The sequence below is a fragment of the Labrus bergylta genome, chromosome 15 (genome assembly GCF_963930695.1).
Source record: "Labrus bergylta chromosome 15, fLabBer1.1, whole genome shotgun sequence".
Lineage (NCBI taxonomy): Eukaryota > Metazoa > Chordata > Actinopteri > Labriformes > Labridae > Labrus > Labrus bergylta.
In genome coordinates, this window is record NC_089209.1 from 4,559,681 (window position 1) to 4,587,180 (window position 27,500).

Genomic DNA, 27,500 nt, shown 5'->3' on the forward strand with positions numbered 1-27,500 from the left:
AACGTCAAGCGTTTAGCCTTTAAGCAAAGTGAGTGTTCTTTCTTAATAAAATGTTTGAGAAAAGATTTAAAAGATAAAAACAACAAAAAAACAGATTTCAGTAGCCCGTCTTGTTTTGATTTTTCTGAGATTCTGTTTCTGTGACGTCTCATCGTTTCAGTGTGAGAACGTGTCCCGGTCCGCAGAGGCCAACTCTCCGGCTCATGACGACTTTGAACAGATGCTGCTGATCGCTCACTACTACTCCACGAGATCTGCCGCCAGGGGAGTCGAGCAGCTGGTACACAGAAACACAAAAAACACTCAAAAAAAGGACTGCTACCTTTAACTTTAAGAGAATACTGTAGCTAAATCTAAACACAGCTAAGAGCATGAAACACATGATGTAAAGCATCTCACCACCCAGTGGAGTTTAAAGACATTAAAGTGACTCAATGGCAACAGAAAAGTTGATATGCTTGTATTTTGTCTTTTTCAGAATAGATAGCTTGTCAAACTTCCTATCATCAGTCTGACTCTCTCTCCTTTTGGTCGCTGTGGTGACGGTATTGTTGTCGTGTGTTTTTTCAGATCAGTGTAGCGGCCAAGCTTTCGGTGTCTCTGCTGCGCCACACCGAGATCGTTCCTGCAGACAAAGCTTTCTACGAGGCCGGCCTGGCCTGCAGGGTCAGTACTTTACTTTTTTATTTCCTTTTGGATCTCTTGTACAAAATGTTCCTGCAGTTCTTCAGGTGTAGTTTGTTCCTCTCACCTGGTACCTGCAGAAGCAGAACAGAGAAATCATTGTGTGAGTGGGGGAAAAAAAAAAAAAAAGAGAACTTTCCTAACATGAATTTGCATTTCAAGTTTGCATAATAAACTCCAGGGTTTCCATGACTACAGGAAAGAGCCTATAGTGAAAGTGTGACACTCATATTTAGTTTTGAATGTCCAAGACTAAAAAGAAATATGTTCTGCATCTCACTGTGATTGATTTGCCTCTGAGAGACTTTTAACAGCAGATCAGACAGACCCTAATTGGGGAGGGCAAAACCGACAAAAAATCCGGCCTAAAAACTATCTCGTGTGGAGCCAGCCTTATACTCAAACCAGTGCAGGATTTGAACTATAAATGTTCTCTCTGTTTTTTCAAACCTGACAGGCTGTCGGCTGGGAGAACATGGCCTTCATCTTCCTCAATCACTTCCTGGATCTCTGTGATGTGAGTAAACGTAAATTATTGTATTTACATGAATATAATAATAACATAATATAAGCTATGTCTCAAATCTACACTATACTGCTTTAAATCCATGTTCTTTTTATTGTAATTCTGTCCTTACATCATGAAACTGTCTGAACGTAAACTAAGTTTTCTTATGAAGGACTTTTAATCATAAAGTTTGAGATTTTCACGAGTGTGTTTTGTGTTGTAAAAATTCCTAGAAACGATCTTAAACCTTCTTATTCGACCTGTTAGAATTCCTATAATCAAATGGGAGGATCTTTGTCGTATCTTTTCTTGATTGTTTGATGATTTCTGTCTCCAGGCGATTGACGAGGGGACGCTGGACGCTTTGGATCACTCTGACTTCATGGACACTGACATTCCCTTTGAGGTCCCCGTCCCCACCAAACTCTGCGTCACCGTAAGAAAAAAAAAGTCCCAACAAACACAGAGCCACACTCACCTCTTTTAACATGTATATAAAACATTCTAAATCAGATGTAGTCAGGTTAGCATGTCATCCGTCTTTGATGGCGGGGGGGGGGGGGGGGGGGGGGGGAATTAGAATAAATGGAGCTGCAGCAGGTCGGGCCAGGAACATTAAATTATTAAATTGAAGTGAGCCGGCCCATCAGCACATTGGGAGGGGGGGGCTGCTAATCATGCAAAGCTGCTCTTTAGGTGTCACAGGCCGACAACATGAACGGTGAACATGAGGACAATAAGGTGATCTTTATTCATGTGTGTGTGTGTCACAGGACGCCCAGCGGGAGGAGATCAGGGACTGGGTGCTGATGGTGTCCATGGACAACCGGCTGGAGCAGGTTCTCCCACGGGACGAGAGGAATTCGTACGAAGCCTCGCTGGTGGCCACTAACACGGGCCTCAGATCTCTGCCCTGTGTGCTCACCGGTAACTAACACACACACACACACACACACACACACACACACACACACACACACACACACACACACACACACACACACTATGGTCCAATGAAACTGTATGTATTTAAGCAATATCTTTTCTTACCAGCAGTGAGTTTCAGTTCTTTAAAAACTGACTGATGTCTGTACATGGTTCAAGAACAAAATGGTTTCCCTAAACGTCTTATATAAAAGAACACGTCAGCAGCATTAGAACTTAGAGACTATATCATGTGACTGTGCGGTGTTGATGCCTGCAGGTTACCCCGTGCTGAGGAATAAGGTCGAGTTCTCGCCTGTGGGGAAAGCCGCCAACAAGGACGACTGGAATAAATTCCTCATGGGCACAAAGGTGAGAACAGAGAGAGAGAGAGAGAGAGAGAGAGAGAGAGAGGCAGGTGAGTCTCTGCGCTCGCCGAGACTTCACGCTCACATTGTAAACACGAGATGAAAACACAGGATGGACAACAGATTTACTCAAGAACTTTACATTTAGAAAAAATTTGAGGAAGAAATGTGATTATCTTACTGTCATGTCAACTCCCTCATATTTTAAAGAGAGCTGTTGCCTCTGTGCATGGCGAGCGCGTCATAACCGCTAGGCTATACAGCCTGATTGTCTTCACCTGTGTCTGATTGGTTTCAGAGTTCGTCCCTCTTGTTGTCAGTTCATTCTACTTAACCCCCAGTGTTTCTAAAGTTTCCTCATGGCTCCTTGTCTTTTGATCTTTGTCTTTTTTTTGGGACTTTAGAGAAGCCTTTTTTTTTAAAATGAAGCATTGTTCTAGTTGTTCTGCAATTAGGTTATGTACTTTGAATTATTCAACCTGACACGGTCATCGATGCATGGCACACTTGTCAACATGGCCGAAATGGACCGAGACCATTGTTGAACTGATACATTGGAGCATCCCAAGTTGTAAGTTTTGGTTTCTGTTGGCAACCACAGTAACTGTTTATCAATTGTGTCCTCATTTTCCTGCAGACCTCTCACAGTCCAGAGTGTCAGGACGTCCTGAAGTTTATCAACCAGTGGTGTGGGGGTCTGGGCGCGTCTGGATTCTCCTTCCAATGATAAGACACAAGATTTAGTTTTCCTCTTCCATGATTATAATCAATACCTCATGAGTGATGTCTTCTCTTCTCTGCTCTGTTACTCATCTGTCATTCACATTCAAATTATTCCAGCTGTGATAACAAAGTTTGAAATGAACCACCAGATGTTTGTTTGTTTTTCACAATTTATTTATTTATTAAGTCAACTCCTCATTGACGTTCGATTTTTGGTTTCAAAGTGTCATCTCATGGTGGTCAAAACATGTTTTAAAGTCTTGTCTGTTCGTTCAGTTATGTAACCCTTTTTAAAATACACGTATTCTTTATTTAACAAAGTCACACTTTCATTAAAAACCAAAAAAGAATCAGATTTATAATGAGCCTCATATTTCACTGCTGCACATAAACTCCTGATAAAGACATTAAACCCGTATGAAGTCGTTCAAACATTTCTCCAGAGACGACCTCATGACTGAGGTTCACTGCTGAAAGAAATTCAAAGTGATCTTTAAGACTTTTACGGAATCATTTCTGCTCCAGAAAATCCTGAGAGACAGATTTAAACGGACGGGTAAAAGTGACTCTTTAATAAACACGTTCTTGCCTTTGCTGTTTTTTTCAGAGTATCTAGTAAAGCCTTTATGGTGTGTTTGATATGAATGTATTTTGTTGAATATTTAAAAAATAAACATAGTTTTCCATCTTTTATTGTATTTTATTTATTGTTTTTACTCTTAAAATATACATATTTCAGGGATTAAGTGATATTTTTAGTCATTGTTTCTCAATATGGAACAAATAAGTGAAAATATTCTCATGTAAAAATCTTGTTATACTCCTTTTTCCATAAATCACAGATCAGGTTTGGTGTTGATCAAGTATATCACTGTATCATCAGCATAAAGGTGTCAATAAGCATTATGAACATTTTGAACAGACCTGCTGGTATATTTAATGACTAAAAATGGTCCCAGGAGTGATCCCTGTGGTACACCCTTAGGAACACTTCTGGAATTACAACAGATACCCTCTGCCTGCATGCACTGAGATGATACTTTCTAGTTATCCTAACAAACATGACACGGGAGTGTTTGTCTTCTTCCCTTCCATCTTTGCAGACAGACTTTACACAAGCTTTGGCTGCAGAACATTTAAAGATGTCACGGCAGATGGGACAGCAGAGCTTCTGTGATACTGAGGACATCTCTCTCAGTAAAGCAAAAAAAGACTACCAAGTGTTTACAGTTTAATTCAGATTAATTCAAACAACTTCATTAATTCCTCTAGGGGTTATTGGTTTGGAGCTGATTGCACATAAAAGACACAAACAGCAATGTTAAAGGGGACATATTATGAAAAAATGTCCACTTTGACAGTGTTTTTGAACATATTTGGGTAACCTGAGTGTCTACCGACCCACAAAATGTGAAATAAACAAATCCAGTCGTTTGTTTGTGGTCTTCATAAGTCTTACAACACAGAGAAAAGTGCTCTGTTTCAAATTTGCTCTCCTTGTGATGTCACAGTGGAATTCTGGTAAAAAAAAAAATCCCCTCCCCTCCCCTCCCCTGGTATCTCCACCCATGGACTCCACCCCCAGCCTAAAACAAAACTTTTGTGCAGGTCCGCCATTTTTATTCTCACTACAGAGGAGTGATGTCTACGGGGAAAACTCAGGGGGCGGGCTCATTGCATTTAAAGAGACACACACACCAAAATGGAGCGTTCTGAGAGAGCTGGTTTATACAGGGTCACAAACCTCCTCTGGTGCTTGATTCATATTATATTTTGACCAAAGCACAGTACAGATGTTTCATTTAGACCACAGGGGACTGTTTGAAAAGGTGGGAAAGGGGGATAATATGTCCTCTTTAAGACAAAAATAAATTATACATTAGAGTTGGACCTATAAATACAATCCAAAAATTGACCAGAGCATAAGAAGGATCAGTCTCAATGAAACATTAAGAAATATAAAACCTTAACAGTATTAAGTAATCTAAAAGCATAGGATGAACAGCTTTACATCGTGTCGTAGTCATCAGCACGTCAAAGTGTTTGTACTCCAGTTCCTCCTCTGAATAATATTGTGTGTTAGTGTAGGAGTCGCCTCTCAGTGGAAGTATAATAAAATCAGGTGAGTCAGAGTCAGGTGTAGTTTTTTTCCTCCTCTAAAAGCTCAGTGCTATTTAACAAGAGGTGTCTTTCTTTCCACTGTGTTAGCGTAAATTGTTTGGAAGGATATTGCCAATTTCCCTGAGGACCAGCCTGACTCATCCTGCCCTGTTATGATTCAGGATCCATTGGCAGAGACTTTCAAATTAAGAAAAAATAACTCCACCAGTTGTACGTGTGAAAGTGTTTTTTATTCTTGGGGTGTATTAATACTTAAATGCTGCATGTAACTCAGTAACCACTGATTCTATATCGCTGCTTTTAACTGGACTATCATAGGCTCTGTTTTCACACCCGTCCTTGGTGATCTGGTATCTCGAGGTGGGAATGCAAACCAGTAGACGAAGCCTGAGCGACGTCAACCATCTGTTCCTGCAGGGGGCGCTGGAGTCCGATCAATGGCAGTCCCCAAGCTGGAAATGCTGTCTCAGCCTAACTTTAAGTCAACTTAACGACGGGCTGAGAGCTGGAGCTGAGGTGGGTTTTAAGCCTCTTGATGAACCGTTGCACCGCGCCCACCTGTCAATCAGGTCAGCCTTAATGTGAATAACGCTTATCCTCCATAAAATCTAAACGGATGAGTTATCAAAAAATGTACCTCCCGTACAGTGTGTCCCGATAAAGACATGAGCTAATCAGACTCATTCGGTTTTTGGACCAGGCTGTAAACATGTTAATTTCTGCTTTTTTGAACTGATGTGTATGTGACTTCTAGTGACTCTGCAGCACAGCCTCTAGTGGACACTTTATGAACTGCAAATACTGCACTTCCGCATCCGCTTAATTTTTCAACATCGGAGATTGCCGCTTGGACCAAACTGTTGTTGTATCAGTTGCATTGTGGGTAATGTAGGCAACTTGTTTTTTTTAAACAAATTTTCACATGATGTTCAACAGTTACTATGATATAAAACCTGACGTTACTAAGTGAGGTGGTTTGGGCATCTGATCAGGATGCCTCCTGGGCACGCCCAACTGGAAGGAGACCCCGGGGTAGACCCAGAGTTCGCTGGAATACATTGCTGGGGAGAGTGAAGACTGGGTCGACTTACTGCGCTTGTTGTCGCCTGAGGATCTTTGTTTTTGTGTTTTTGTGTTTTTGTTTGTCCTTTTTTTCCTTAACAGCAAACAGCTACTATTAAGCAGCCTGAATGAATAAGTGGAGAACAAAGCCAGCGAGAAATGATCATGATTGGACTTAAATTGTATCAGATGGAATCAAACACTATCCTAAAAATGAATGATATTGTCGCTCAGTATGCTGAATGTGTAAATAAGCTGTTGTGTCCTAACTTCTGTTTCCTTAAAGTCTGCGTGCATCACATTAATAAGAAACATAATCCCACATTTAACCCCCAAAACATTTACTTATATGATATAGAAACATGTTTATTAAAGATGCCAAAGTGTTGCTTTATAACCCAGGGTTTTATGGAATTTATAAGTGTATTCATAAATTACCTATATCTGTGTAACCCTTCACGTTATGTTAATATGTCGAATATCAAAAGATAAAAACAAACAAAGCATCCAGTAAAAAGACTAAAAGAAAGACAAGAGGAGGAGTCTGAGCTATATATGTCTTTATTCAACAATCTTAAAAAACACTTTCATACATAAACTCATGGACACAGTGTACATACTTATTACATTATGATACTAATCATTTATTTTCCCTCCAAAGTGAAAACATTATGACATTAGGGAAACAAAAACAGAACTACACAAGTTTAATTAAACATCCTCTTGCTCTTATTTTATTGGATTTAAGTGCACAAACGATGTAAAAATATCGACTTCAGTAATAAAATAAGTGATTTTATTTGTTCTTACTGCTCTTTGTTCATAAATATCACTATACTTTATATAAAACATGTAAAAATCCTCCAGGATGGATAGTTTCCCAACATGTCACAAGAGTTTCAACTCTGCATCCAAAGAATGATAATTTTTATGCGCTCAAAACCTTTAGATTTAGGCTCAGCTTCACTTTCTTAAATTATAAGTGTATGCACCGTTTGCACTTTGCAGCATCTAAACAAACGAACGTCTAACAAGAGTTTCTGCCTCCTGAATCCCCTTCTTGTCTTCTCACTGTCTCTGCACAAACTGTACGATCATTACAGCGTGCGGTACGTACAGTTACAGCTTCCTTTCCCAGCAGACGTTCTGTACATCCTCAATCGATAACAGAGCCTGTGTGTGTGTGTGTGTGTGTGTGTGTATATGTATGGGGGAAATGCATCAGTAAGTGCTCGGCTGCATGAACACTCACCTACACTGCTCTGCCTGGAATAGACAGATCAGTGAAGTCAGCCCCTTGATGTTGAGTCATCAAGACAGAAGTGATACATAATGGTGTTTTTTTATTAGTAAGGATGTTGTAAAGATGATTTAAGAAGCCTAAATGTATATTTTTTTAAAAGTTGTAAAGAAGCTAAGGTTCCTCTGGATCCTGTTTTTTAGTTTCTTATTCCACTCATTGGATCTTCCTGAGAGCACTTCCTGTCTTTCTCTGCTCTTTGAAACTGAAATAATTCAGTCTCATGTAAATGTACCATTTGGTAAATCATTAACTTGAGCAGACTGATGTGACCGTCTGCAGGCCGTCAGGCAATGAACTAAAAAGAAGAAGATATTTCCCACCATTTTTTTTTTTAAGGTTTATTTTTGGTGCTTTTAGATATTTTTTGCCTTTACTGTGTAGGATAGCTGAAGTAAGACAGGAAATGATGGGAGGCGAGAGTGGGAGGGATGACATGCAGCAAAGGGCTGAGGTCGGATTTGAACCCATAGCTGCTGCTGCGAGGACTACCGCCTCTGTACATGGGGCACACAGAATAACCACTAGGCTACCGGCACCTACGCTTCATTATTGTACAAAAAGTACATTAAGATCTTTACTCAAACTCTTCTCTCTCACTTTTTTCTACTTAATTCTTATTTTCTAATTTAGCTTTTTAACATTTTGTCCCTCCTGGGCTTCATCTTACATCAGATTCTCCAATAATTTAAGCCTCACACCGCAGATTTATGTTCTTTAGGTGTGTTTTCATGTGACTGTTTAGAGCCTCGAGCTGCTTTCACTTCATCTCAGCTCAATAAATCAAAAGATGCATAAGGAGATGTACGTGACAAGTGCGTCAGGCAGTCCTGCATTCCCAAAGATGATATATAAGAGAGGATTTTTTTTTTATGCTTAAGGAGGCCGAGCAGGCGGAGGGTGATGTAAGCGAGAGGCAACAGACGAGAAACACAAACAAAGATGACGGTGATGGAGCGGAGAGATGAAAGCACTGTGAATGAAGCCTTTCAGTTGTGCTATTTGTTAGTCTTTATTAAAAGTTGGGAAGGAGACACTTAACAGAGGACCAGATTTCAATCACTTAATGGTTAAAAAGCAGTCAAGTACTTTGTTGAATTTCAAACGGTACATAATGTTTTTTTCTTGCTCTGCCAAAGGATGTGATGTTTATTTTTACTATCAGGCAAAGAAGCAGCAGACGCCTGTTTCTGCACCATCGTTTCATAAAGATGTCTACGCTTCCCTTTAGGGTTAAACTAACGCGAGGGTGTTTTTATCTGCAGATAAAAAACATGAGAGCAGATTCAGTGATGATGAAATCTGCCTCTGACGTTCTTTGGATTTTTGGTCCTCTGCTGTCTTTACAACCTTACAGAAAGAAAAAAAAAAGATCCAAAAGTGACAACCTGGTGGGAAGAACGGGAACGGAAAACATCACAACTGACTCTGAGATACACCTGTCAATCAAAGTCATCTGTCCTTAAATATCTCCATCCTCCATGTTGCATAATTAATCTCATGGTGACCAATAAACCTGTTTGAGAAAAGGTGAAAGTAGCCATCTCCTGCCATATTTATTAAATGTTTCCCTATGTTTAAGCAGCTGGGATCATAGACTGTATATACAATATGGACGTAGCTACCTCAAAAGCTCCCATTTGTTTGTGGACTCCTGTTTTTAAGCCTAGAGATTTGGATGTAACCCACGGGATTGTGGTTAATGGGAAGTGATAATGTCTGGAGGGGAAGGACATGTTTGGCCTTTCGAAAGCCATGCTCTTTATCGTCTTTATTTCCTCATGAATGAGATCATAATTTGCGAATTTAACACCAAGCGTTGATGAAGACGACTGTAAAGAAGGGCTATAGGCCCAAAACTGAGGACAGGAAATGTTAACAAAGGTGATTAATTAAGTAAGAAGTCGACTGTTTTTCTCACAGACCTCTGTTCACTCTGTAAGAGTCGCCCCCTGCTGGCCGTTTGAAAGAATGCAGGCGAAGACTTCATATTTCAAACATTGTTGATTGGGATCATAACATTTACAGTCTTTGATTGCGACTTACACGAGCAGGTGCATCGGAAAAAGCAGCCGCTAGTGGTCATTTGTGGTACTGCACTTACTTTATGAGCCTCAATGCTTCCCGTAAGAAAAAACCAACAGAAATATTTGATCTGTCTTTAATTAATAAATGATGCTACTCTTTTTTTTTTAAAGTATTTCTAATCTGAGAGTTGTAGTTCTTCAATCTGGCCACTAGAGGCACCCTTGTAAAACCTTAACAACACACTCGTGTGAGTTATTCTTTTGTCGATTTTCGGCCACTCTCTTGGCATTCACCGCGTGCCTTAATTGTATGGACATTTAAATCAAGGTCCGCTGTGAACACGAGGAGAGACGACCCAAACTCTTCGTACGTTTCCCTCCATGTTTCGGCCATTTTTCATTTAAAGGTCTCACTCTGCAGAGACTCTCTCCCTCCCTGGTTTATTCCTTCGACCTAAACCCAATGTAAATTGTGATCGTTTCAAACTGTGGTTAGTAAGAGGCATTATTTAGCATTAAAAGCATCAAGGGACATTGATTATTTAAAAAACAAATACACGTTTAAATCTATTTAATACATTTTATAAAGATTAGAGAACTATCAAAATAAATCTTGCATTGACTATTTTAATATCAATGGTATCATCACTTCAATGGTATCATACTGTACTGAGTGGCACTTATGATGCCTCTGTCCACTGATCAAATGCACTCAAATCTCTCTAAATTATGAAGTTATACGCTGACTTCATGACGCATTAACACTGTTAATGTAATTTCCACTTTAATTTATGCTGATTATATTGGACACTGGCATCACACTGACTCCAATAAATCAAAGTACATGGTGTATTTTGGCAGACTCAGCACGGCCACAACACCCCCTCTATCTGCAGTGCTGTGCCTCCTCCTGCAGCTCGGGACAGTTTAAGATGCTACAGAGGTCCATAGGTATGTGTGTGTGTGTGTGTCTGTGTGTGTGTGTGTGTGTGTGTGTGTGTGTGTGTGTGTGTGTATCGATGTCGGCCTTGTGATAAACTGTCAAGGATGTCCTGCTGACCTCCACACAATAGACAACACGCAGCGAGAGTTTACAAGCCAGAAAGGAAAACTATATCTAAGAGCTGTAATGATGTAAGGGTGAGTCACAATAGTCCTCAAAATAAACGCACTAAGTCGACTGAAACTGACAATACAAGCATTTAGTATGATTCTTTAAATGCAATTTCTTCAAAAAAATGCAGTGATTAAGATTTTTGCATCATCCAGGACGCCTCTGGTTTTCATAAATGTCTATAATCGTATTCATTACGATTTATTTTACAAGTTAAAGTGAATTTGTGAAGAGCAAATTTGACATTTTTTGTGATCTAACACATTGATTTTGAAGGCCTGAAGATGCTGCAGAATCTCTTTTTTTGTGTGTGTGTGTGAGAAATAAAATCATTTTCTGCACTTTACCTCCTCCCTTCAGATTTCATTCTGGACCATCTTGCACGAGACACTTCTAAGTGCATCACATGGTGCGATGATGCAATTACAGCTACAGGTAAAGCACATAATGTTCACTGAGATGGATGGAGCTCACTGGAACGTCTGTAAAGTCTCCTAGAACTGATTCCAAAGCGAAATGAGTGCAAATAAAAAAAAAAGGCTTCCAGGGACGATTAAAATGATGCAGCATGAAGAAAAGGCATTTTAAAGAGGTCGAGGAATGTGCAGATTTTTTTTTTTTCAAGAAATGCACATGAATAGCACGGTATGGTCCTTTAAGCAGCACTGCAGCAGCAGCATTAAAGCATTATCCTCCATTATCCAGCAGCAGCAGCCATAATGCACGTTCTTATACACCACTGCATTAATGACACAGCTGCAGGGGAGGAAGCTGCTGCTGCGATTTTCCTCCTCATCCCACATGAGTACACAATCCTGACAGCTCCAAAAAAAAGAAGAAGAAGAAAAAAAAAACATCCTCTCATGTTTCTTTTATTTCTGTCTTTAATTTAATTTTAATCTAGTTGCAGCAGCAGTGAAGGCATCCGTGCTGCTCATAGGCTCTTCGGCAGGGTTGGGGGGGGGGAGATGGACCCATCTGCAGCCTCATTAACCGCTGAAATGCTAATGACCCAGATAGCTCATGTAGGCTAAAATGCAGAGGGGGAGGGGGGTGAGGAGGGGGGAGGGGGGGGCTGCCTTTGTGGGGGTCGGGCGTGTGTATTAAAGCCTATATTAAAACATTCTGCAATAATAGAGCACAAACAAATACATAGGATACTCGAAATATGAATACTGTAACGGGACATGAGCATTACATTAGAATAAATAAAACATTTAGGTTTTTTTAAATGTAATTAGGACACCATAATGCAGCATAGAATATCGAAATAAAAGACTTCGTTTGCATTTTTAAAGCTGGATTTGGTTGTGTATGATGGTTATTAATGATATTTCAGTAAAAAAAAAGACAGAAATAAGAAGTTCCGCAGAGCACGAAGGCACACTGCGGATTTTGCAGGACTAGATTTAGCGCCGATGAAAGGAGCTGATGGAGGTTTTTTTTTTTTTTTTTAAAGGCCTAAAGCAAAAATAATGAGTAGAAATAAATGAATAGACATGAAACATATCTTTGAGAAAACCGAAAAACAATACCTTGCAGCTGTTAGATGTAGGATAAATGGCGCAGTTTTCTATTTTTTTTTTTTTTTTTTTTTTTTTTTTTTAAATCAGCGGACATTTACCCGATGTGAGCCCAGACCTCCATAGCAAAACACCGATGCATGAGACTATGTTTGTCCGGATATCGAACGCTGTAAGCCGGCTTCTTTTGCGTGCGCAGCCCGGTCCGTGGTGCTCTCCTCTGGAGGTCCATGAAAGGATGCTGCGGAAGAGGAGTGATGCTGCGGGGGATGCGGAGGTCGGTGCGTCCTTTTTTCTGCAGCAAAACCAATCGCGTTTTCTCTCTCTCTCTCTCTCTCTCTCTCTCTCTCTCTCTCTCTGTCTCTCTCTCTCTCTCTCCAGAGGTAATAGGCTATTACTCTTCAAATATAAATAGTCCAAAACCGGAGCCGAGCAACATCCGAAACCCTCTGGATTCAGGGTTTTAGTGTGCGCTGGGTGCAGTCAGGAGGATGGATACAGTATCTGAGAGGATGGAGGGAGAGAAGTTGGGCGCAGTCAGAGGGAGAGAGGAGGAAAGAGGGAGGGGGGTGGTCCTCTAAAAGAGAGGGAGTCAGATGATCCAGGTTTTTACATCCTCAGCTCCAGCTCTGTCCTCTTTCATCCTCCTCTTCTAAAAATGGAGGGAGGGGGAGAGAGAGAGAGAAAGATTGAGAGCATCTGCCTCCCCCCCCCTCTAAAAAAAACAAAAAACAAGAGGGTACAGTTTTATCTGAGTCTGATAACACTGAATGGTCTTATAAAGCGACATATTACCCGATAAATTGACCTAATAGACCACCGGGCGACTAATAAAACCCACAGAACCAAAAGTAAATGGATTCCAGAGCATGCACAGCCCATGTAGTCTGATTTTTTAAAACAGGTCATTGAAAAACACGGCTCTTAATCTTTAAGGATTTTCTCCCATTTGGACACAATATCGCTGAGATCTGATTCCCAGTTCATCCCAAATTTGTTGGATTGGTATTCGACTGCTGGTCATTTCATCCACCCTGAAACCTCCTTTACGAGCCTGGCTTTGTGTGAGCTACTAAACTGGAGGGAAGTTTCCACATACCTTACTTGTATATTAATATTTGAAGGCCTTTAAGATCATTTATTTACACGAAGTCACATTTTTATCTCTAAGCTAGACTAATACCGCCCTGTACAAGCACAGAAATATGGCTAACTTTAGCCACATAACAGCTAACACATAATCCTTAATAACATTTTCAGTGGGATATTTTGTATTTAAAAACGTTGTGTTCAGGCATTGCAGTTAAAGGAGCCTTTGCTTTTAGGTTAATCAGGCTTTCCCAACCTTGAGGTCTCGATCACACATGGGGTCCCTGAGATTTGTATTTATTGTATATTAGCCTAAATATATTGAACACAGGCTACTGTGGGACATCAGACCAAACAAGATAAATAAGAAAACGTGCAGAGTCTCTGTGTGTCTGTCATCCATCGTGCATCAGGGTCACCCCAGCCTTTCTTCCTCTGTCGATCATAAAACCAAAAAGCCTAACTGTGTGTTTATGAATGAATGTTTAGTTGCAACACAAAAACTATTACATGATTGTAAACCTCATTTGAGCAAAACGCTGTAGGCTATATGTTTTTGGATGTCCGGAGTCTCCAGAGTTTTGTGAAGTCAAAAGAAGATTGGGAACCTCTGGTATATATTTATTTATTTTAATTAGAGGTTAGAGATTCCCTCTATAGTCAGTCCTCGCTAGGCTAGGCTAGGCTAGGCTAGGCTAGGCTTACTGATATAACGATGCATCTGAAATGGATTCAGGCCGGCTACATGCTGACTCAAGAGACAATCAGGGCGTTGCTGAAAATATCGGCTCCCCGCGGAGTACGACTGAGGCCCCGAGAAACCCAAACACCCCGTAACTCGTGTTCTGAGATAATGAGCTCGTTAATTCAGAAAAACATGAGAAGATGCCCAAATTCTCAAGTCATTATAGTTTGATTTATGCCTATTTCATAAAGGTATCAAATCTATCAACATTTGGGGCTTTTGCTGCAGGACAGTGGATAGAGCCAGAAATGGGAAAAGAGAGCAGGGAACGACGTGTGGGAAAGAAGCCATTGGACTCGAACGTGGGCCGTCCGTCTTCAGGACCGATCCTCTGCACATGACGAGCGCGCACCAACGACCACTACGCCCCAAAATCTATCCATATTTATATTTTGCCTCTCTAACCTTTTCTTTTCTCCCACTCTCCAGCAGTCAAACGGTCATCAATTCAAACTTTATTCCATTTTGGCCGAGGGTTGCTGAGAGGAATATTGAACAACTAATGAAGAAATCAAAACCACTAAATTATCGAGGTGTGAGTTCTGAGTAAAACAAAGCTCCACACAGATGTAGAAAACGGTTAAATAAACACAACAAATGTTTTCTTAAAGCAGAATCGCTTTCTGTGGTTGGATGTTTGCATTGTGATGTTTACAAACTAACATCTTCACTAAACAGTTTGGAGGAAATAGTCTTCATAATAATGAACATGTTCTCCTCTTCACCTCTCTTCCTCTTTGTAGGAATGTTAAACACTGCACAAACCTCCTGAATTATTAATGAGTCTCACCTTCATACAGACACAATCACACGCGGAAATTCATATTTTTTTCAACATGAGCAGCGCTCCTCCCGGGTTCTTCCATATGGCTTGTCATCTGGCCCCCTCCACCCCCCCCCCCCCCCCACCACTGCAGCTCAGCGTACTGGGAACCAGTAGATTGATGGGGGCTCATTTGACTGCACTGTTCCAGCCATAGAGCATGAAATAATCAGAGGCTTCAATCTGATGGAGCCTCGTTTTCTTCAACCATCCAAACAAGATTTACTAGAGTCTGAAATATACAGCTGCTTTGTTTATTTGGAGATCTTCTAATAAGGAGAATGGTTAGTATGTCTAAACATGATGGTTAATTTTAGACGTCTCATATGTTTAGATTTTTTATAGTTTTATAATTCTGCTCAGTAATTTACATGCACATTGGTCAAATGTTACTTATTGTGACTATCTAAAGTCCCAATGTCCAATTCCAACTTTGAGTCACTTGCATAGGTGTGTAGAAAGGTCTTCAGAGTCGAGTAAAATAACCAAAATGTAACAGAACCAGGACGCCATGTGAGCTGAGTTTTGCCTCACATATGTTGTAAAAGAGGAAGTCGGTTGTGATTGCTTCAAACTCGTTTACAAAATCTCGAGTTAGGACACGACAGCACAACTACATCCATCATATTTCTTAACCAGTGTTGCACATTTTTTAGTTGTTTTTAGTGCTTTGATGCATCAAATTACTTATAAAACACTTGACAAGATCTAATGACTTTCAAATTAAATGAGCAATTATCTTGGGGCATTAATGGGGGTCATGCTTCATTATGTGCCTGATTAAGTTGAAATGATGTAAATAAGGGTGTTTTCTTGCGAGCACAGCGCCTAAAATGTTTGTACTTTATCATTGTTAAGTGTTATATCTGAGTTTTTGGGTCAAAAGATTAAAACTCAAGATTCAAGGTGAACGTTATTTGTCCCACAAAGTGAGAAATCTGTCTCGGGCTCGTCACTCCAATCAACATCATTCACATTCAACATAAACATAAAGTATTATTAAATAAGGTCCGGGGGGGGGGGGGGGGGGGGGTGTAAAGGGTCACTGAAAATCTTATTTGTCTTGCCTGAGTTGCAATAAGGAAGTTTCATACTCAGTATCAGTCAACCAGAAACAAAACAGACAATTTCCAAGTTCAAAATCTAACATAAATAAAACTCCTAACCCTGTGATAGTTTCATGTAAAGCCATTCCTACAGACTTATCTTGAAGCCAGCTTAATTTGCAAAAACACACAGAACTCCATGTAAAAAAAACACAAAATATAGTTTACTGCACTATTTCTTAAGGTACAAATATTTGCAAGTGTACAGAACAACTAGATTGAGACATAACGAAGCTGTTCGGCAAATTCGGCGCACATGAAATGTGAATTAAACTTTGGGAAAAACAAAATTTAAATAATTTTCCTGCAAGATATGAGGGCTTTAAATCTTTGTATTTGCAGTTTATCTGTGCTTGAGTGTCAAATACAAAACATTATGTATTTATAGTGTATATTACGTAAAGTCTACTTGGGGGAGTGATAGAGTTTTATTGTGAGAGTTGAATAACGTGGTCACCTTCACGTTACACAACCAGCCAGCTGAGCCCTCTGTGATGTAGCTAAGCTAACTGAGCTAACCCTCAGAGAGGTGTGTCACCGCGGCTGTGGACTCGATGGTCTCCTCTTCCAGGATCTGCTTCATTTGGCGTCATTTCGTGAGCAGTAGAATGGGAGACATGGCTTCTAAAGCCCAGATGCCGACTCCAGAGACAGCTTTGCCCGGTCGGACCGACGGCACCATGAAAGTCTCCGGTAAGACAGAAGCAGCTGTGTTAGCATGTTAGTTAGCTTAAAGTGACATAACTTACACTAAGTTAGGTGTTAAACCAGTGTGCCACCTTGCTGTGTTTATTTAGGGTTGTGGTTGTCTTTTATTCACGTTAAAGGTAATACCTTGCTTACACGAGGGGAAGATATTCAGTAATAAAGTAGTAAGTGAGTAATTTAGCCGATAGCACCTGCTGTTATCGTCAAAACAGAGGAGACTTCAATGCGCATGCGCGTACAGTAACAGTAACTGTGTTGTGAGAGCTGTTTATGTTGACATTTAAAGATTAAGATAAACTTTATTGATCACCCATGGGGGGATTTTTTTTGTCACAACAGCTCAAGAAACAGGAATATAATTAATAAAAATATCAAGATGTTAAAAATCAGTTAAATAAAGGGAGAAAAAATACAATAATAGAATAATACTAGGTATGTTGTTAAAGTTTAGTTAAAGCTTTGCCACATTTACAGACTGATATTGTGGTCAGTGATGGACAAAGTACTCAAATTAAATATACTCCTGCTCATTTAATTTATTTTGTATTAATTGAATTTGGACAGAGCTCATTAATTAAGATAACAGCAAATTGCTTCCATGTAAATATGCCGGGTTTATCACAAAAGGTACATCTCATCCGTAGTCCTAAGGTAGGTACAAACAAAAAACACATTTTCATACAGGACACCTCACAAAGGACAGTCTACATAACATTGTGTTAAGTAATGGAGTACTTGCTTTTAAAGATACTTCAGCAAACAACTTTTCAAAAACACATCAGAACATTGTATTTTCACAATGCGTGAGTGCAGTTCGGGACACGTGGGTTTATATTCTGTTACGTTTTGTTTATTCAGAAAACATTATGTAACGCCCGAGCTACAGATTTCCAGCTTTGCAGCTCCAAAATAAAAAGTAACATCAATAATGGGAACAAGCAGAAATACCTGATGAGCCAGAAAGTGTCAGCCAGGCGTTTCACAGTGAGATAACATTCACATTTCAAACACATGACTTGAGATTTGGCCATGGGCGGTAGCCATCATTTAAATGAACGGCCTGATCTGAGTGACGTCTGCTCTGCGTTTGCTCTTCGTTCAACCGTGGAGATGGGCGACGTACAGATGTGGCAACACTACTTCGACAAACCACACGCTGAAGCTCTGGCTTTAAAATTGTCTACAGGGGAACAGTGGCACCGCCAGCCCTTAATCCTCCCTGCAGGTTAAAATCCACAGGCAAGTGGTGAATGTGGTCCATTTCCATATTTCCATCTTGTAGATCAAGATACAGCCTCATAGTGCTGCTGTACTGAGATGCTATCTTTTCACTGTGCTTGTTTACATCTGGGTAGTAGAGCGGGGAGAGCAGTCATCATTACAGGTGGCTGTGTTGAAGTTTGAGCATAACTTTGACCTGATCAACAAATAAAGAAAATCACTTGTTTATCCAACCAGTACTCTTTAAAGTACACTTTACAGGGTACACAGTTACATAGCACATGAAAGATAAGTATTCTAATGAAGTGATGAAGTGCACATGGGAGCAGCTGTGGCTCAGTTGGTAGAGTGGGTCGTCTCTCAACCGGAAGGATGAATGTGTATGAATGGGATAAGTTTCTTCTGATGGACTCTTAACTCAGCGACCTCTACCATCAGTGTGTGAATGTGGAGGTGTGACCTGCGGTGAAAAAGCTCTTTCTGTAGTCAGAAGACTAGAAAAGAGATATACAAGCTCAAGCCCATTTACTGTTTACATCTGTGTCGCAATATTGCTATTACTACATTATATTAGAAACCTATGTGCACATGTAGAGAACGCATATTCAATAACATGTTTAACTGTTTTTCTAATATTTCTGAGAGAAGAATATTGTAAAATAAAGAGACATAAAGACATAATAAAGTCGCCACATACGATTAAGAATCACTGCTTTGCCCTATTTTAAACACTGAATAAAGAAAGTGGCGTTACCCATCGATATGATAGCATCTTTAATTATTTCTAATTCATAACGTCTGTTGATTTGTTTGTTCTTAAAGACACTTGTCACTGTAGCATGTGAACAGCTTAAACAAACGTGTGTTTTGTGAGATACAGCGTTTTGCTCTGTGTGAGTAAACAGACAGCAGCACTAAGTTGGCAGTCGGGGGCCGTTGGCACCGACCTGCCCCCCTCTTCAGTACAAGTGAGGGCGCCGAGTCTTGGCACATGATGAATAGATCTGCACTGGCACCGAACAAAAGACACAAGACACACACACACTCTGAGACCCACACACACACACTACCCCCTTTAACATTAAACAGAGAAACATGACAGGAAGAAGTAGAGAGTGTAAAGGTTGTGTGAGGATGTGTTGACTCTGTCATATTTGGGTTTGTTGTTACAGAGACATGTGCAATTTGATACGAGTGTTTAAGATCAAATTCCCATCGATTAAGCTGAAAGTGGGTTTGTATTTGGGGCACGGTAAGGAGGATGTGGGAGTGGAAGGGGTTAGGAGGGCGTGGGTCCTCTGCAAAAAGACGATTGGGGAAGATGGATTGATGGATGGAGGGGGTTCAGACACGCTGGAGCATCGCCAAGGCTTCTCGGGAACGCTGCCCACAATCGAGAGAGACGAAAAGGAAAGAGCGAGGGGAGCAGAGAGGGAAAGGAGAAAGCCATGCCTGCAGTGGAGAGACTTGGCAGGGCTTCCCCTCCTTTGTCTGTCTGGCTCAGGGCTGCAGCGCCAGAGGAAATCAAGAAACGTCCAGGCGTGGTGGAGGAGGTGGTGGTGGAGGATTGGGACGAGCTCTGCCTCGGATTCGAAAAACAACAGAGAGGAAAAAGTTCTTTAAAACGGCTGAAAACTCCGCGTCTGTTAGAAACCGAAAACAAAACAAACGGTATTCTCTTTTTGAGCGATATTCGCGTCGGAGACATTTGGAGCTTGCCAGATTTTTCGGGGACAAACTCGACCGCATTTACGGGATAAGTTGACCTTTGAATTTTAACAGCAAGACATTTTATTCAATCGGAGAGCGAAGCAGTGTCTCTGAACTGGACAAAGATGGATATTTGACTTAAAGAGGTCTACCAGAAGCCGAGACAAAGGCCAACCGGGCGCCAAGCAAGAGGTTTGTGTGTGATGGCTTGACCCAATCAATCACATATATTCTTCTATTTAGTGCAAAAATCTCAGCCTCCGAGAGTTGTCTGAGGTCTTTGTTTACACGAGGAGTTGTTTTGTCTGGAAACTGACCTCAAGGATTTGAGGCATGCAGGCCAAGCTGGGCACGAGGACTTAACCTCTTTATTTGTCGACTGTGTTGATGATGCATTGGAGGATTTTGGATCTCAGATTCAGAAGCGGTATGATGCTTGATCGTGGGGCTGATTCTCTCTTAAAATCGGAAGGTGACCACACCTCCGTTTAGTGGACGTACTGGGGCTTTCGATCGTTGCATGCGACTTTAAACCGCAGCGTTTCAATATAATTTAGACTTTTCTTAAATTGTAACTTCACATCAGACTCAAATCACTTTTCCGGCGCCATCTCTGGTTGAAAATTTCAAATTCTTGGTCATAAATGAGCGGCTTTGTAGGCCATCACGATATGAGAAAAATTAGCAAATTTCTTCGACCTTGTGATACCTGTATGAAGCGTGATATAAACCAGTACATGTAAGGTATAACTCACAGTTAATAATGCAACCTGCTCATGTTTTACACAACACCTTAGTTTGCAACATGTAACTCCTGAATCGGAAATACGTTTTTCACCGCTTAATTGTCACCGCTTTACCGGATGGTAGCTGGTAGCTTTAGCGCCATCTGACTGAATGAAAATGGTGGCAAACGTTGCCGTGATACCTGGGCCTCCGTCCAACAGGTACACCTGCCGTGTGAGAAAGTGTTGCATGTTTACATTGAATATATTTTCTTATTGATTAGGATGCATTAGACTTGCTCATAGTACAACAACGAGGAATTTGCCGTTAATTGCGCAGCCGTCATCTGTTGAATCTGTTTCCACGCCCGACAGTGATGTCATGGGGTCCTGTACACCTGAATGTCCCTGCAGCAAGATGTCATAACAACTCAGTGAAAATCAGTAAAGACAGATTTCAGGGAGTTTAAGAAAGTCTTTAAGAAGTTTGTCTGAGGCAAAACTGTACAGATTCCTAAAACGTCTGGACTTGTGGTTGTTGGTGATGTTTAAAATCCTCCCCTCTGGCAGGTGAGATAGAGTAATGGTCTCGGCAAGGGATGGGGGGGGGGGGGTTTGTCTGCTCTGAGGTTGTCAAAAATATGTGCATATAAACTAAATTCATGATAGCATGCTCGATAGCTGATGAGGTCTTTTGGTAAGAACAAGTGTGTAGTCCTACTCTTTTGGGATTTCATCACTGAAAATAATTTAGCCCCATTTTCCCCTGTGCATTACCTTAAGTGGGCTTAGCTTTTCTTAGATACAATTGGTGGGGGGGGGGCTCTCAAAGGCCAAAAGGTTGGGAACCACTGATATAGAGCAGTGTACAGCAGACAGACAGAGTTTCAGGAACAATTCATGTGATGGAACCCAAAAACACAAACGTCCACTCATCATCAAACTCACAGAGATTGAACCTTTTTAAAACACGTTTTATCAAAAGGTGATGACGTATCGAACGTTATGACAACCTTTGCAACAATGTAGGAATAAAAAGGGAAGGCAAAATAAAACAGGGAAACAAACAACAACAACAACATCCAAAAAGGAACAATTTAAAACAATAGTCAACAGCGGCTCAGTCTGGAAGGAACCGGAGGGTCGACGGTTCAGGTCCTGGTTTGTACTGAGTCTGGAATTGCTCTGGTGGCTGGAGAGGTGTCAGGTCACTTCCTGAGCACTGCTGAAGTGCCTGTGAGGAAGGCAAAGAACCCCAATCAGCTCGGGCGCTCTTTCATATCCAGACCCTCACTCCATTAGTGCATGTCCTTAGGATCCTGTGTGTGCAGCATGACTCAACAACAGAGGGTAGAAGTCATTTGCTACCTTTGCATATTGCTGTGTCGATACATTTAGAGATATGTCCAACTCTGAGCGTGTTCCACACCTGGTCTTTAAGGCTGATCCTCATCCTGATTCAGATTTAATAAATGATATGTTTTCTCTGATTAATCCGATTATTTGGTATTGAAAGTTGCATAAAGTCTCATTTTGGTACTTTGGTCCTACCTGGTCATTACTCTCCAACCCTTTAATGAAGAAGTAAATGTCATCCTCCTCACAGTCGAGTGCAGATGTGTTCAGACATCCAGCAGCTGCTCTGTTAATTAGCAGGTGTTCTTGTTGGCTGTAAATGGTCATTATCGCTGCTTTTCTGTGGTAAACGGCCCATTTTCTACAGGGACTTATTTCCAGGGATGTTTTGAGGCGTGCATATCAGGAGGGATATTGTGCTAATAGGTTATCAAGTTGGCTAAGAGTTGTTGCATCAAGAGTTATTTGGTTGGCACCACACACTGTAAACTGAAAACAACAGCTTAGTTCAAGCCAGAAAAAAACACTCTGATGTCTGCTGACTCGACTCTCTCCGGCTGAAGTCCATGAAACGCTTCGTTCACTGCGCAGAAGCTGGAGATTTTAGACTCGCTGTATCGACGTTTCAAGCAGAAATACTCACATGTCTGTCCTGATTCTGCTCCCTCAAATGCCAAATGTATATATAGCGTTGTGGTGGGATAAAAGACAAACAATCTGACTATTTTTTTTTGACTATTCAATTAAAAAAATACCAAGAATTGCTTCCTAAATGTAGACACTTTCCATTTTTATAACATACTGTGACGACCCTACTGGTTGCTTGTTTTGCTGGTTCAGGTGCCATTAGGTGTTGCTGGGTTGTCATGAAATGAAACCACCTCCTGAGGTAAGACGTGATGTAAAAAAAAAAAGGCATTGAAGTATCGTATGAAGCTACAGAGTCCGCTTATGATGCTACAATGAGAATATTTGTTTATCTGGCGCCCCCGACTGTACTCTATTTTTGACCACCAGGAACTTCCTTATCATTTGAGAAGTCCTGAAAGTGGCTTTTGCAGGAAACAGCCAATCCCAGTCCAGACTTCAGCTAAATCAGCTAAATCCTGTTTTTTTTACTTTAATGCACAAGTCCAAGTAACCTCAGGATGTCACAGGGACAAGATTTATTCTGCATTGAGTATCTGTACTTAATAACCGTACAGGCACAGTCTCCTCGTCCTTATTGTACTTTTTATTCTTTGTGTTTGTTCCACTGTGTAATGAGTGTTTTCACATATCCAGCTCTCAGAAATGTCTGTATCGTTCTGCAGATGTCGTTTATCAGACACACACAGATCACCCGTTAAACCCCACTGACTGTGTGGTGTTATCAGGTGCTCAGGACCGACCCCTCCTCAATGCCTCCACCTTTTGTCACAGCTGTTACAACGACGGCTCACAGGGACCCCCAGTGAATGAAGATCCCATCAGCAGAGCTCTTTGTGTTGTTTCCACTGTGGACCGATAACCTTGACGGGCAAAATGACGGGCGAGGGGGGGGGGGGAGAGAGGGTGAGAGACATAACAGATGAGGTACACCTATTGATGAACAAAGAAAAGAAGAAGAGAGAGAGGTATACAACGATGGAGGGAAAGAGAAGTGTACTGTTTGTAGCTCAGATATTCAGCTTTATGTTGTTTAATTCTTTTTTAAAAAGGACGTTTAGAAGTGATGCATCAAGTTTCTGGAGAAATCAGAAGCCAGTTTTTCACCAAAGCCTGCAGTGTGATGATCACCAAACTGAACTCAATGTAAATGTTCAGATACTTGCCTACGTACAACGCTTGTTACTGGAGGATTCCTCTAGAGCAGGGATGGGCAACTTTGGTCACAGCAAGGGCCACATTCATTTAATTCTCACTGCCAGAGGGCCAAATTGTAGGATACAAAAATGATTACAATTGATTATGTTTCAAATTAAACTCAACATATACCAGAGATCAAATATTATTATGGACATATTTCTGGTTTTCATGATTTCATGGCAGATTTTGTCATGTTTTCTTCATGTTTCCAATTAATTGACCTGAGGGCCACGTTGGGTGTTGATGGGGGGCCGCATGTGGTCCCCGGGCCGCCAGTTGCCCACCCCTTCTCTAGAGGGAGCCCCCACATAATATGTTTGAACTTCCTCATCTGGTGCAACACCTAAAATGTTTGTAGAGCGTGAACTCTTTCTAAAACAGGAAGTCACATTCAGACAATGCTACGTTTGAACTTAGCAAAGCTTGTGCAACCCGGTGAGAGGAACTAGCTCAAGTCATCCAATCAGGACAGTGTTGTGTTCACTTTGCTCTCTAGCAGTTCCTCTTTGCAAGAAATACTGCAAAGTGTTGAAAATATCATGGTAACATACTTTAGTTGAATTTAGTCATTTTAAGAGAGTATTTTTTATTTTTGTTTTTTTACCGCCTGTTAATTTGGGAAACAGATTTAAAGGCTTTATATGCATTTTTTTGATCCAGCAGATGTCGCCCTTGAGCACCAGCATGAAACCAAAACAACTCGCGCTGCATTGTTGTGTTAGCATGCTAATGCTAGCGATCTTTATTATGCTGGTATCTTCACACTGCATGTAAATTTACCTGAAATGAGCGTGATCTAGAAACACAGTTAAGCAGTGAGTACAGTATGTTATTCTTCTTTTCTCTAGTCCCTCAATTAAACAACTTTTATACGTGAGGGGAGGAGTCAGCCGGCCGTCCCGCCGATGTAAACAAAGTGAAGATAGGACTCTGAAAACTCTGAAAACATCCCAGACAGTGGGACTCGGGTGTTACACCCATTGTAGACAGTCATGACTCACAGAGTTATTTTCAGAGGATATACTTGATTTATATTATATTTAAGTGTGAATAATCACATATAAAGACTTTAAAGTGTAAACACCAAAAGACCCAGCAATTGTATGACTCACATTTTCCTTTAGGTTATGTGGTAATTCATTTTCATAACACTCAAATGCTTTAAAAAAAGAAGACCTCTTGGAGCGCCGATAGCCTAGCGGTTATGTATGTTGCATGTCCCATGTACAGAGGATATAGACCTCGTCGCAGCGGCTGTGGGTTCGAGTTCGGCCCCTTTCTGCATGTCATCCCCCGCTCTCTCCTCCCAACATTTCCTTTCTCTGTTCAGCTGTCTTATCTAATAAGGCAAAGAGGCCCAAAAGATAACAAAAAAAAAAAAACCCTGTCTAAAAAGACCATGGGCTGTTCTAGCCAACAGGGGCCAGTTCCCCTGTAACACTGAGCTTGGCCCCCCCTGTGACCACCCCTCCAAAAGGACGAGCCCTCCTCTAAACACATACACAGTATTTGACTCAACAACCGGACTCAGAATCTAGTATTAAAAACTGTTTCTGAAACAAATATAAATCATGGTATTTAATGTTGTGCGCTATTATTTGGCATAAATATATATTTTTTAAAGCGATCATCTTTGTCTATTTTTCACCTGGGTTTAATGTTCCCCTCTGACCCCTCTGACTCTGGCCCCGTTTGGCCCCCTCAGTAAAAGTGGTCTAGAACCGCCACTGAAAAAGACTCGACTCAAACTGAGAAAAAACAGCAAACCCTTCGTTTAAACTTTTTAAAAAATATCATAATCTGGATCTAGACTATTTAAAGGTTATATTTTAGAGTCTTCTTAATGTTTTCGCTGAACATTGTCCTGTTCCACCTCTATGTTTAGCAGCCTCCACAAGGCTTCAGTACACTTCACATCTTCATACAGAGGGAAGCATCTCCTCCACAACAACCTTGACTATTGTTGTCTTAAGCACATTGGAGCACAAACTCTTAATTTATTCATAACTTGATGATGTTAACAAGTACACACGGCTTCCTTGAGATGTCCTGCGTGTTGTGCGGCTGTCAGCAGCAGAACAATAAGCACGGCGCCGCTGATGGTCGTGATGATGGGCAGTAATAAAAAATAAAAAAAACATGATGGCAATCAGAGGAGCTGCTCAAGAGGCTCAGCTAGAGGGAGAGGGGGAGTGAGGAACACTGAGGCAGGGGGGAAATAAATGGAAAGGAGGGGGAGATGTAAAAGGAGGATGCAAAGAAAAGGGGGGGAGAGAGCAGGAGGAAGACGAAGAAACCAGGCAATCAGAGAAGGAGGGACGCAGGAGGAGAAGAGGGTAGGGGGAGGTTACCTTGTAGATTTAATTGCAGAGCAGTCAAGGCAATCTTTTTCTATGGTGTGTGTGTGTGTGTGTATGTGTGTGTGTGTGTATGTATGTGTGTGTGTGTGTGTGTGTGTGTGTGTGGAGACTCTCCAATATCCCCCAGCCAGACATTAGCTGCAGTGTTTCATTCATCACTGTCAGGTCTGGAGCTCCAGGGTGGCGGGATTGGGGGGGGGGGGTCCTGGACGTTCATGGCAGGTTGAAGCTTCCTTTTCAGTGAAGAGAAGGAAGCTCTCTCTGATTGTAAATGTCCAAGAAGTCCAAGGAGTAGGGAGACACAGAAAGGTTGCAGAGGTGGGAGTTGGCGGTATTTCAAAAATATGATCACATTTATCTTTTTCTAAAATGTAAAAAAATTGATAATTTTGACTATTTGATTTTTGAGGTGGGATGAATTATCTGAATGGACTCCATCCATACAACTATGAACATGCCTGCATGTGTGCCAAATACTGATATTTCAATAGAGAAGAAGAAGTCGCTCCACACACCATCTTTTGGCTTTTTGCTCCCAAAATCCAGATGACCTATCGCATGAAAACCTCCTGTGTTGTTGACACTTTGTGATAAGCCATTTTCACACCTGCACTCCTGAGAATATCTCGATCATTACAGGAGGACTGCTCAGGAGATTCTCCTGACCTGGCTGTTCACGTATGGACTGTCTCCAGTCACAGTATACAAACATCACTCCCCCCCCCCTCCTATTGGCTCGACGTGAATTCTCCAGAGAATATCCTGCTGTGTTCTCACGTCAGCTCACTCGGACATGCTGCGGAAAATTACTAGGAGAAAACTCTGGGTGAAAGAAATATATGTATTCACACATACTGCTCCTTCTGGAGTTTTTCAGGAGTTTTCTGCAGGTGTGAAAGCTCTATTAGAGTCTTGGTCTGTCAGTATGTTAACATGCAGTTAGAAAAAAAAACCAGCCAAGCAGGTCAAACTTCTCAAAGTCGGACTGACACATCTAGATAATGCGGTTGAGGATTGATTAACTCTTGTTTCAATTGAACCTAAACTGGACTTGGCTTTCTGAGCTTACTCCACAACCGGTGTTGGGCTTTGACCCGGAAGTCAAACGGCACAAGTGCGTAGCAAAGCAGAAGTTGCGTTGTCGTCTGCCTTTGGACGCCACCATTAGTTAGAGCGATAGCCTGCATCGCATTTGTATCATAAAGTAAAGTGTAGAGTATTTACAGTTGTCCATGTTTTCACTGTTTGACATACAACCACCACTTTGCTAAGTTGCTAAGTTGCTAGCAAGGTCAACTTGAAACTGGTCTAAAGGGGAGGATATCGCTATCTATCGTAGCAGAGTCAGACATACTCCTGTCAACAAATCGATCCTCCCTCAGTGCGTGCACACTGGGACCTAATCGAGCTGTGACGGCACATAAACATACCGAGTGACCTTTACAGCGTCCCTCT

At 41.2% G+C, this 27,500-nt stretch overlaps 2 protein-coding genes across 3 annotated transcripts in view; both read left to right on the forward strand.

The window, feature by feature from the left end:
* Positions 1-3,895, forward strand: part of ift172 (intraflagellar transport 172) — a 41,171-nt gene extending 37,276 nt beyond the window's left edge. Inside the window, exons 42-48 of the mRNA XM_065963630.1 lie at positions 161-280; positions 571-666; positions 1,142-1,201; positions 1,530-1,628; positions 1,966-2,119; positions 2,397-2,488; positions 3,122-3,895. Of these exons, the coding sequence (XP_065819702.1) occupies positions 161-280; positions 571-666; positions 1,142-1,201; positions 1,530-1,628; positions 1,966-2,119; positions 2,397-2,488; positions 3,122-3,211 (711 nt within the window). The 3' untranslated portion in view covers positions 3,212-3,895. The remainder of the gene's footprint in view (positions 1-160; positions 281-570; positions 667-1,141; positions 1,202-1,529; positions 1,629-1,965; positions 2,120-2,396; positions 2,489-3,121) is intronic.
* A 12,693-nt stretch (positions 3,896-16,588) lies between these two features.
* msraa (methionine sulfoxide reductase Aa) overlaps positions 16,589-27,500 on the forward strand; it is a 37,402-nt gene continuing 26,490 nt past the window's right edge. The window contains exon 1 of one of the 2 annotated variants that reach the window (XM_065963818.1): positions 16,589-16,810. In XM_065963818.1, the coding sequence (XP_065819890.1) occupies positions 16,672-16,810 (139 nt within the window). In that variant the 5' untranslated portion in view covers positions 16,589-16,671. Of the gene's footprint in view, positions 16,811-19,602; positions 19,949-27,500 lie in introns of those variants that run through there. The other variant, XM_065963819.1, reaches the window with a different exon arrangement.